The 12,500-nt window shown below is 49.0% G+C and overlaps 1 protein-coding gene across 11 annotated transcripts in view; it reads right to left on the reverse strand.

Moving 5' to 3' along the window:
* Positions 1-12,500, reverse strand: part of baiap2b (BAR/IMD domain containing adaptor protein 2b) — a 66,561-nt gene that overhangs the window by 45,503 nt on the left and 8,558 nt on the right. For 6 of the 11 annotated variants that reach the window (XM_035406900.1, XM_035406898.1, XM_035406894.1 and 3 more), the window contains exon 2: positions 7,486-7,561. In XM_035406900.1, the coding sequence (XP_035262791.1) occupies positions 7,486-7,555 (70 nt within the window). In that variant the 5' untranslated portion in view covers positions 7,556-7,561. Of the gene's footprint in view, positions 1-2,434; positions 2,522-7,485; positions 7,562-12,500 lie in introns of all 11 variants that reach the window. The other 5 variants (XM_035406891.1, XM_035406896.1, XM_035406890.1 and 2 more) reach the window with 1 other exon arrangement.

A 12,500-nucleotide genomic window follows, 5' to 3' on the forward strand; every position in this document is an offset into this window, starting at 1 on the left:
AACCCTCTCAGAGAAAACCCTCTCTGGTAAAATTGTCTCAGAGAAAACCTTCTCAGGTAAAACCCTCTCAGGGAAAATCCTTGCAGTGAAACCTGTTTCTCTCAAATGCTCTGGCAGACGTTATTTGTGGCTATAAAGCTGTATAGGTGAGAGAAAGGATTATTTAAACCCAAAAACAAATGAAAGCAGTAAATATCAGTTTGCTAAATAAAAAAGTTTTAACCACAGGTCTGCTTTATTTAGTGGACCCATAGTTTCACTAATACTATTACACAATTCAAATCAACAGTATTGACTGAAAACCAAGTAAATCTACAGAGTTTCCTAAACACCAAAACATATCTGCAACATCAACTGAAATCCAAATATACTGTTAAGTTGTGTTTTAAAATTACCCTTTTCATTCAAACATTTCCAAAATATGACACAAGCGCAAACAATAAATGTCTGTAATAACACACAACATCCATAAATGCATTGATACTAAGGCATTTCACAGAAAATCCAAGGTCCAAGTTGTGTACATTGATCTCAGATGCTCTAAGAAGCATCACAACTTCAAAACTCCACCTGGTTTCTGAGGTATCTGTGCAAAACCCATTCACCTTCTTCCTTTCCTTCACCTGTACAGATGATATGAGTTATATCACCCTTCATGCACACTGTAAAGGGTCATACAGCCACGCCCAGTTCCACAGCCCCGCCTACTCACATAGCCCCACCCACTGTGACAGCTTCACCCACTACTACAGCCCCACCCACTAATACAGCCACGCCCAGTTCCACAGCCACACCTACTCACACAGCCCCACCCACTGAGACAGCCTCACCCACTAATACAGCCACACCCAGTTCCACAGCCACGCCTACTCACACAGCCCCACCCACTGTGATAGCCTCACCCACTAATACAGCCACGCCCAGTTCCACAGCCCCGCCTACTCACACAGCCCCACCCACTGTGACAGCCCCACCCACTCCTACAGCCACGCCCAGTTCCACAGCCACACCTACTCATACAGCCCCACCCACTGAGACAGCCTCACCCACTCCTACAGCCATGCCCAGTTCCACAGCCCCACCTACTCACATAGCCCCACCCACTGTGACAGCCCCAACCACTCCTACAGCCACGCCCAGTTCCACAGCCCCGCCTACTCACATAGCCCCACCCACTGTGATAGCCTCACCACTACTACAGCCACGCCCATTCACCATGTCATTCAGAACACACACACACACACACGCCTTGGTGTTTGCAGTGAACGACTCTCCAGATCTGACAAGAAATCACAAACCTGCAACTGACTGGAGGAAGAGAGAGAGAGCGAGAAGGGGAGATAGGGGAAGAGGAGGGAAAGGAGAAAAAGAGGGAGCAGGAGAGAGAGGGAGAAGGAGGTGGTGAGAAAGATGAATTAGAATTTTAAAGGTGAGGAGAAAGACATGAGGGAAACAGCAAGAGAGAGAGGGGGAGGGAGAGAAAGAGATATAGAGCAAGAGAGAGGGAGGGAGAGAGGAGAGAAAGAGCCAGAGAGGGGGAGGGAGAGAAAGAGATATAGAGCAAGAGAGAGAGGGGGAGAGAGAAAGAGATATAGAGCAAGAGAGAGAAAGAGAGCAAGAGATAAGAGAGACAACAGAAAACAACAGAGAAACCTGCAGTGGAGAAGGCACGAGACCGCTGCTTGTCTGTCTGTCTGTCTGTCTACCTCCCAACCTGTCTGTCTGTCTGTCCATCTGTCAGTCTGTCTGTCTACCTGCCAACCTGTCTGTCCATCAGTCCGTCTGTCTCTCTGTCTGTCTGCCTGCCTGTCGGTCTATCTGCCTGCCTACCTGTCTGTCTGTCTGTGTCTTTGTTTACGTACATGGGGTCAGGAGGGGGGTTGTGACAGCTACATCTGAGACTCACCCAGGTGCTTATTACTGTGATTCCTCCTTTCCACCAGGGGGCACTACAGCTACATCTGAGACTCACCCAGGTCCTTAGAGCTGTGAGTCCTCCCTTTCCCCAGGGGGCACTAGAGCTATATCTGAGACTCACCCAGGTCCTTATTATAGTGATTCCTCCCTCCCCTCAGGGGGTGCTACAGCTACATCTGAGACTCACCCAGGTCCTTATTATAGTGATTCCTCCCTCCCCTCAGGGGGTGCTACAGCTACATCTGAGACTCACCCAGGTCCTTATTACTGCGATCCCTCCCTTCCCCCAGGGGGTGCTACAGCTACATCTGAGACTCACCCAGGTCCTTATTACTGCGATCCCTCCCTTCCCCCAGGGGGTGCTACAGCTACATCTGAGACTCACCCAGGTCCTTATTACTGCGATCCCTCCCTTCCCCCAGGGGGTGCTACAGCTACATCTGAGACTCACCCAGGTCCTTATTACTGCAATCCCTCCCTTCCCCCAGGGGGTGCTACAACTACATCTGAGACTCACCCAGGTCCTTTGAGCCATGACTCTCGCTGGCCAGTTCCCCCATCCGCACCAGAGCGTCGAAGTAGCCCTTTGCAGCAAAGGTAACACCTAGGAATACGGAAGCAGTGGCGTAAGGTCAGCTGGCGTTTCTAAGGCAACTGCCCCCCAGACCACACCCCTTCTGCATGCTAGGCAGAGAGGGCTCCGCCCTGCTCCCAGACCCACTGGGTTTCAGCTGTATGCACTGCAATCCTGTGCCACCAGGCTTGGGCACACCCCCAGCCACAGCAACACCCCTAGGCTCAGCCACACCCACAGCTTAATCCACACCCCAGGCTTGGCTGCACCCCCAGCCACAGCCACACCCCCAGGCAGAGCCACACCACAGCCACACCCCCAGGCTCGGCCACACCCCCAGCCACAGCAACACCCCTAGGCTCAGCCACACCCCCAGCCACAGCCACACCCCCAAGCTCGGCCACACCCCCAGGCAGAGCCACACCACAGCCACACCCCCAGGCTCGGCCACACCCCCAGCTAAAGCCACACCCCCACCCCCAGCCACACCCCCAAGCTCGGCCACACCCCCAGCCACAGCAACACCCCCAGGCTCGGCCACACCCCCAGCCACAGCAACACCCCTAGGCTTGGCCACACCCCCAGCCACACCCCCAGGCTCGGCCACACCCCATGGCATAGCCACACCCCCAAGCTCGGCCACACCCCTAGGCACAGCCACACCCCCAGCCATAGCAACACCCCCAGGCAGAGCCACACCCCCAGGCAAAGCTATGCTCCCATGGCACAACCACGTCCGCAGGCAAAGCCACACCCCCAGGCTCAGCCACACCCCTAGGCACAGCCACACCCTCACAGCCACAGCCACACCCCCAGGCAAAACCACACCCCCAGTGGTGGGATTAGACCAGAGGTTAAAATCCTGGGTCTAAATCATCCATTGCAGGCTTTATTACATCAAAACAGACCAATGGTAGCAGCTTGGCTTAGCCCTCCCACAATAGCCTCCTCCCATATCTGAATTTCCCCTGCTATCTCCCAGGGGTGTGACAACATGTCCATTCACCCTCTTTACCAAAATATCTTCCAACTCCTCTACATCCACCCACTCAACCACTACACACACTATCACCATTACTACATGGACCCACTCAACCACTACAAACACAATCACCATTACTACACCCACCAACTACACCCTCCATTTCCTCTACATCCACCTACTCAACCACTACAAACACAATCACCATTACTACATGGACCCACTCAACCACTACAAACACAATCACCATTACTACATGGACCCACTCAACCACTACAAACACAATCACCATTACTATATGCACCCACTCAACCACTACACACACTATCACCATTACTACATGGACCCACTCAACCACTACAAACACAATCACCATTACTATATGCACCCACTCAACCGCTACAAACACAATCACCATTACTATATGCACCCACTCAACCGCTACATACACTATCACCATTACTACACCCACCAACTACACCCTCCATTTCCTCTACATCCACCCACTCAACCACTACAAACACAATCACCATTACTACATGCACCCACTCAACCACTACACACACTATCACCATTCCTACACCCACCAACTACACCCTCCAACTCCTCTACATCCACCGACTCAACCAATACACACACCACCCCCATGACTACACCCACCAACTACACCCTCCAAGTCCTCTATATCCACCTACTCAACCACAACACATGCCATCTCCATTGCTACATCCATCCACTGCACCAAAACACCCACAATCTCCACTACAGCACCACCCATGCCACCATTACACCTGCTATCTCCACTACTAAACCATGCACTCCACCACAACACCCACAAACTACAATACTGCCCCATCCACTCCACAACTACACCAATCCTCTCCACTATGACATCCACCCATTCCACCACTACACAACTACATCCACTCTGCACAGCATCCATACTCCTCTCAGCTCCATTGCACAGCATCCATACTCCTCTCAGCTCCACTGCACAGTATCCATACTCCTCTCAGCTCCACTGCACAGCATCCATACTCCTCTCAGTTCCACTGCACAGAATCCATACTCCTCTCAGCTCCACTGCACAGTATCCATACTCCTCTCAGCTACACTCTGCACAGCATCCATACTCCTCTCAGCTCCACTGCACAGCATCCATACTCCTCTCAGCTCCACTGCACAGTATCCATACTCCTCTCAGCTCCACTGCACAGCATCCATACTCCTCTCAGCTAGACTCTGCACAGCATTCATACTCCTCTCAGTTCCACTACACAGCATCCATACTCCTCTCAGCTCCACTGCACAGAATCCATACTCCTCTCTGCTCCACTGCACAGTATCCATACTCCTCTCAGCTCCACTGCACAGTATCCATACTCCTCTCAGCTCCACTGCACAGCATCCATACTCCTCTCAGTTCCACTACACAGCATCCATACTCCTCTCAGTTCCACTGCACAGAATCCATACTCCTCTCAGCTCCACTGCGCAGCATCCATACTCCTCTCTGCTCCACTGCACAGTATCCATACTCCTCTCAGTTCCACTGCACAGCATCCATACTCCTCTCAGTTCCACTGCACAGTATCCATACTCCTCTCAGCTCCACTGCACAGCATCCATACTCCTCTCAGCTCCACTGCGCAGCATCCATACTCCTCTCAGCTCCACTGCACAGCATCCATACTCCTCTCAGCTCCACTGCACAGCATCCATACTCCTCTCAGCTACACTCTGCACAGCATTCATACTCCTCTTGCTTCACTACACAGCATCCATACTCCTCTCAGCTCCACTACACAGTATCCATACTCCTCTCAGCTCCACTGCGCAGCATCCATACTCCTCTCAGCTCCACTGCACAGTATCCATACTCCTCTCAGCTCCACTGCGCAGCATCCATACTCCTCTCTGCTCCACTGCAAAGTATCCATACTCCTCTCAGTTCCACTGCACAGCATCCATACTCCTCTCAGTTCCAGTGCACAGTATCCATACTCCTCTCAGCTCCACTGCACAGCATCCATACTCCTCTCAGCTCCACTGCACAGCATCCATACTCCTCTCAGCTACACTCTGCACAGCATTCATACTCCTCTTGCTTCACTGCACAGCATCCATACTCCTCTCTGCTCCACTGCACAGCATCCATACTCCTCTCAGCTACACTCTGCACAGCATTCATACTCCTCTTGCTTCACTGCACAGCATCCATACTCCTCTCAGCTACACTCTGCATAGCATCTATACTCCTCTCTGCTTCACTGCACAGTATCCATACTCCTCTCAGCTCCACTGCACAGTATCCATACTCCTCTCAGCTCCACTGCACAGTATCCATACTCCTCTCAGCTCCACTGCACAGCATCCATACTCCTCTCAGCTCCACCGCATAGCATCCATACTCCTTCTGTAATAACCCCAAGTCTGAGCTCCTGGAGTTACCACAGCTCCTAAAAGCAGGGCAGTGTGTGTGTGTGTGAGTGTGTGTGTGTGTGTGTGTGTGTGAATACAGTAATCAGTAGTAACAGTCATCCTATTTCCCCTAATAAGCTTGCCAACAAAGCCAATCACCTCTCTTCACCATTTTAGATGGATCACAGCACTCAACCACTGACCCAGACCCCAGCTTTAAAATGTGCTCACAGCAAATGATATATACATATATATATATATATATATATATATATATATATATATACATATATATATGGGGTAAAATATATATGGACACATATATATGAAGAATGACACTCATATATGGGCACGTATAGGGCAGTACACATATATAAGAAAACCGGGGGATTGGAGGTGCTGGCAGAACAGACAAACCCACTTAACCCAAAAATCTCCCTCTGCCCCTCCCCTCCTAGCCTCGCCTCTCCTCTCCTGACCCTAACCCCACACCTTAGAGCCCCACACCGTGTAGCCCCGCCCCTCTGCTCCTAGCCCAACCCCTCCCCATAGAACCCCACCCCCCCTTAGAACCCAACCCCTACCCTTAGAACCCCACCCCTCCCCTCCTAGCCCAACCCCTCCTCTTAGAACCCCACCCCTCCCCTCCTAGCCCAACCCCTCCCCTTAGAGCCCCACCCCACCCCTTAGAGCCCTGCCCTATCCCTCCTAGCCCCACCCCTCCCCTCCTAGCCCCACCCCTCCTAGCCCAACCCTTCCCCTTAAAGCCCCACCCCTCCCCTCCTAGCCCCACCCCTCCCCTTAAAGCCCCACCCCTCCCCTTAGAGCCCTGCCCTATCCCTCCTAGCCCCACCCCTCCCCTCCTAGCCCCACCCCTCCTAGCCCAACCCCTCCCCTTAAAGCCCTGCCCTATCCCTCCTAGCCCCACCCCTCCCCTTAAAGCCCTGCCCTATCCCTCCTAGCCCCACCCCTCCCCTTAAAGCCCTGCCCTATCCCTCCTAGCCCCACCCCTCCCCTTAAAGCCCCACCCCTCCCTTTAAAGCCCAGCCCCTCCCCTCCTAGCCCCACCCCTCCCCTTAAAGCCCCACCCCTCCATTTAAAGCCCAACCCCTCCCCTCCTAGCCCAACCACTCCATTTAAAGCCCCACCCCACCCCTCCTAGCCCAACCCCTCCCTTTAAAGCCCCACCCCACCCCTCCTAGCCCAACCACTCCCTTTAAAGCCCCACCCCACCCCTCCTAGCCCAACCCCTCCCTTTAAAGTCCCACCCCACCCCTCCTAGCCCAACCCCTCCCTTTAAAGCCCCACCCCACCCCTCCTAGCCCAACCACTCCCTTTAAAGCCCCACCCCACCCCTCCTAGCCCAACCACTCCCTTTAAAGCCCCACCCCACCCCTCCTAGCCCAACCCCTCCCTTTAAAGCCCCACCCCACCCCTCCTAGCCCAACCCCTCCCTTTAAAGCCCACCCCACCCCTCCTAGCCCAACCCCTCCCTTTAAAGCCCCACCCCACCCCTCCCCTTAGAGATCTGCCCTATCCCTCCTAGCCCCGCCTCTCCCGGCCCTCCCACCTCAGCAGAGGCTGTACTTACTGGATAAGGCCTTTTCATACGTCTTGCCCATGGAGACAAAGTTGCGCAGGCAGGGGTTGAACTGCTCCATGATTGACTGAAACAGAAGAAAGCCACCAAGAATCAGAAATTTGTTAGCATTAGCCACAGTTTGTCAGAGTCCTATTAGCATTAGCTGCAGAGCATGATACTTCCATTAATATTAGCTGCAAAGTGCCTAGTAGCATTAGCGCTTGCCACAGACTGCACAGAGACTCATCCTCAGCCCCCCCCCCCCCCCCCCACCCCCCCCAGCACAGAGACTCATTCCCAGCCCCCCCCCCCCCAGCACAGGGCCTGGATTCTTCATCCCTCACCTTCTCCACGGTGCAGTAAAGCCAGGCTGGCTGCTGGTGTGCATGCGGCCTAATTAGAGCAGGTCTTTATCTGAGTCCCCCCCCCCCCCCTCGCAGCAGGAGCCCCCCCCTGAGACTGAGCGTCCCGCAGAGACCCGTCTAGTCTGGCCTCCCAGAGAACAGGCCTGCTCTGATTGGCTGGCAGGGAGGGTCACCTTCCTTCCCTCCCCTGCCGTCTACAGGGCTCTGGAAATGGGGACAGAGAGACCTGCTCCATCTTTACCCAGACAGAACCATATGAAGGGAACTGAGAGAGATGAGATGAGAGACTAACTGATAATACTTATCTTGTTGCGGTTAAAGACTCAATTACCAACACAAAACCACAAGTGTTATAGAAGGGTCATTCTGAAAGCTATAGCTACAGCCAATCTTATGTATTCGTGTGATAACAGGGTCATAGGTAGGGTTAACGGATAAACTCACAACCCAAACTGCACACACGCAAACACACACACACACACACACACACATACACACACACTCACACACACTTACAAGCACTTACATGCTCACATGCTCACTTAAGCATGCAAGTACACACACGCGCACACACACACACACACAAACACAAACATTACTTTGCTTGTCTGCAGGAGTAAAACAGAAACAGGTGCAAAGTTGCAGCACAGCTACAACAACAGCTACAACTACAGCAAGCTACAGAAACTACTACAACACAGCTACAACTACAGCTACAGCTACAACTACAGCAAGCGACAGAAACTACTACAACACAGCTACAACTACAGCTACAGCTACAACTACAGCAAGCTACAGAAACAACTACAACACAGCTACAACTACAGCAAGCTACAGAAACTACTACAACACAGCTACAACTACAGCTACAGCTACAACTACAGCAAGCTACAGAAACAACTACAACACAGCTACAACTACAGCAAGCTACAGAAACTACTACAACACAGCTACAACACAGCTACAATTACACCTACAGCTACAACTACAACACAGCTATAGCGGAACACTGCACATTTCCTGTCTGCTGATCCTAAAGGCTGAAGAGGCTGAATCATTTTAACATGATCATTTCACATCGTAATATCAGAACATTCCAGCATTTTAATGGCATCTAGTTTTTGCAGTGGCAGCCCTGTGCTTCCATTTTGTAAGAAATAAATCATGTAATTTAGAAGCACAGAAGTATCCAGGTGTATGGAAGGTATATGAAAGTTTATGCTGAGGCCATATGTCTGGGAGAAATTGAATTTCATCAGTTTACGTCTAACTGTTTGGGATTTATTCATTTTTTTATAAAAAGCCATGCCCACCTGCAAATTCATTGGCTTACTGCACACACAATTTTAATCATAGCAGCTTTTTTATAGTGGGTTTAAAGACATCCGACAGTACAAGCAACAATCCAAGTTTCTCACATACAAGTTTCATACAAAGTTTCATACAAATTGGCCAAATTGGAGGAGATTTCAGGAGGTTTTTCCATTTATTCGAAATTGTGGAGAAGCCTTAATGATAGGAAAATGGGTCCTTAAGACAAATATATTTTGTGTACAGAGGAGAACTGTGTGACATTAAATATATTCTGTGTACAGAGGAGAACTGTGTAACATTAAATATATTCTGTGTACAGAGGAGAACTGTGTGACAGTAAATATATTCTGTGTACAGAGGAGAACTGTGTGACATTAGGGGCCTTATTGCCGTTAGGAGTAACCTCCTATCAATGCACCATGTTTCCTAAAAACCAGCCAAACGGTTTAGCCAGAAATTAAAACACCGAAGAACAATAATAAAACCAAGAAACACAATAGGGTGTCTCGCACCTTTGGTGTTTAGCCCCCTAATATTAATAATAATTCTAAAGAAGAATAGTAGTTTGCACCCTGGGCAATTAAACACATATTTGTGATTGCAAAGAAAACAATTCTCCATCACACAGTAAAACTGGGAAGCTACAAGCTACCATTTGGAAAGCACTATGACCCATTTATAATTTAGATAATTATGAGAGCTCTCTGTCCCTCCCTTAATATGCACACATCAGAGCTGACCCCCTTTGCTCACTGCAAAAATGATAAAAACAAACCACACATACAATCACCTCAGCAAGCTCAGCTAGCGCACCCAGCCAATCACCTCCCTAATCGCCAAACTATACAGCCAATAAAATCAGCAAAGTCTGCCGCCAGTTACAGACCACGTCCACAGGAGAACAGGGAGCAGGGACTTGTTGCTAATTTTTACAGGCCCAGTGCGGTAGCAATACCTCTGTCCTAATTGTCCATGCTAATTAAAATATATACAGCCAGAGGGGCTTTCAGACCCCAGACATGTTTTTTCCCCATTTCATCCTTGACTGCTTAACCTTTCGTAACGAGGACACAATAAAGGGGGGGGGGGGGGGGGGGGTGTCACCGCAAAACACTCCAAACACACAAAACTGCACAACCCAGCGAGAGAGCGGGGGGTTACTGTGTGTCTTTAACACTGCAACATTAACACACAAACACACACATACACACACACACACACAAACACACACACGCACGCACGTACACACACCCACGCACAGCTTCTGTACTCAGATTCCCAGTGCTGTGGATAGATGCAGGCAGGCTGAAGCAGCTGATTGGCTGAGAGCAGCGTGAGCACTGCGGTGTGGATATGATGGATTCTCCATGCGGCACAGCCCCCGCTTTGCAGAGGCGGAACGCTGCTCTCAGAACTGCCATTATGTGCGCAGCGTAGAAACCGCTTCCGCGCCCATATATGGGCATGTCGGAATTCCCCCTGAAACACGGTGGGTCGCTCCATTCAGGCGTGATTGAGGGGAGTTCCCGCATCACTGAGAAACGCTCTTCTGTCTGACATCACTCAGACTGCCGCGCTGCCCCCCATCACGGCATCCGCTAAAACACAGCGTCATCAGGGTCTGCTCCATCTTTCCCAGCATAAACCAGTGTGTGTGTGTGTGTATATATATATATATATATACGCACACACACATACACACATATATTACATTTATGTGTACAAACATGTATGTATATATATTTTTTCAAGACTAGGCTTGATACAGTGTTAGATACTATCTAGTCTGTAGGTAATCAGAGCACTAATTTAGTCAGGAAAATGGTGAGCATTGTTGGGCTGAATGGCCTGTTCTCGTCATTATGTTATGTAATGTTATGTTATATATACACACACACACACATATATATATATATATATATATATATATACAGTGGGCTCCAGAATTATTGGCACCCTTAATAAAAATGAAGAAAAAAGGCTGCATATAATAAATGACACAGATAGTAATCTATATGTTATGTTCAAACATATGGGAAAACTATATACTTTTATTTCAATACATTTACTCAAATGCTTCAACGTTTTTTTATTAAGTAATCTATTTTTTTCTGAAAACCATAGGTGCCATAATTATTGGCACCACTAACATTTATTGTAAGTTAAATCAAACAAAATTAAATTGGCAATACAATTTTACTTTATTTAGTTCATCTCAGTCTAAAGGAACTATATTGTGACATTCCATCACTTCCAGTTTCACTAGAGAATAAAAATGAGGTAACAAGCAAACAAAATCCCTTTGTCATCCATCAGCATGGAAAAAGCCAAATAACTGTCAATTCAGAAGAGACCGATGGTAATTTACCATCACAAGTCGGGTAATGGGTACAAAAAGAGACATAAACGGTTAAACATACCACTTAGCACTGTGAGGCCAATAATAAAAAGGTGTAAAACATATGGAATGGTTGCAAATTTGCCAGGAAAAGGAAGCAAGAGCATGGTGTCCCCACGGATGGTGAGGAAGATGGTGAAGGAGGCCATTAATAACCCAAGGATCACTGTTTAAGAATTGCAGAGGTTGGTTTGTTTCTTGCGGTCAACAAGTCTAAAAAAAAAACATACAATGGCACCTCCATACCAACTAACTTTTTGGAAGGGTGGCACAAAGATGGCCATTGCAGAGCACAATAAACAAAACCAAGAATCTGGAGCTTGCCAAGCCTCATTGGAATTATGACTGGAAGAGAGTGCTATTGTCAGATGAGACCAAAATTGAACGTTTTGGCCATACACACCATCAACATGTTTGGTGGCAAAAGAGGAATGCATACAGGAGAAGCACTTCATACCTACTGTAAAATATGGAGGTGGGTCATTGATATTTTGGATTTGGTTGTCTGCAAAGAAGCTAGGACTTGGTCATAGGTAGATTGTCCAGCAGGACAATGACTCCAAGCATACATCAAAATCTAAACAGAAATGCTTAAAGTAATAATCTTGAAGATTTTCATTAAAATAAATGTCTTTTAAGTCACTATCTATCGCTGCATTGGGTAACACAATGGTGATTGAGCCTATTTTTATATTAATTTATACTATTATTATTATCATAATTCATGATTAAAAAACTTGGTGTCTGTGGCGACATTCCCGGGAAAAAAATCACAAGCGGCGCACAGTTAGTGACACGTTTTTCATCACCCATCAGTGGTTGGTCCACCAGAGAGGGTAGGCGGAACTAACGCAACAGGCTCGCTCTTCAACTCACTTGTGTGTGAGCGGTGTACTGTTTTTTCCGGTGTTTGTGTGCGTTACAATAACAGAGAAAGGGGGGGTTGG

The sequence above is a fragment of the Anguilla anguilla genome, chromosome 2 (genome assembly GCF_013347855.1).
Source record: "Anguilla anguilla isolate fAngAng1 chromosome 2, fAngAng1.pri, whole genome shotgun sequence".
Classification (NCBI taxonomy): domain Eukaryota; kingdom Metazoa; phylum Chordata; class Actinopteri; order Anguilliformes; family Anguillidae; genus Anguilla; species Anguilla anguilla.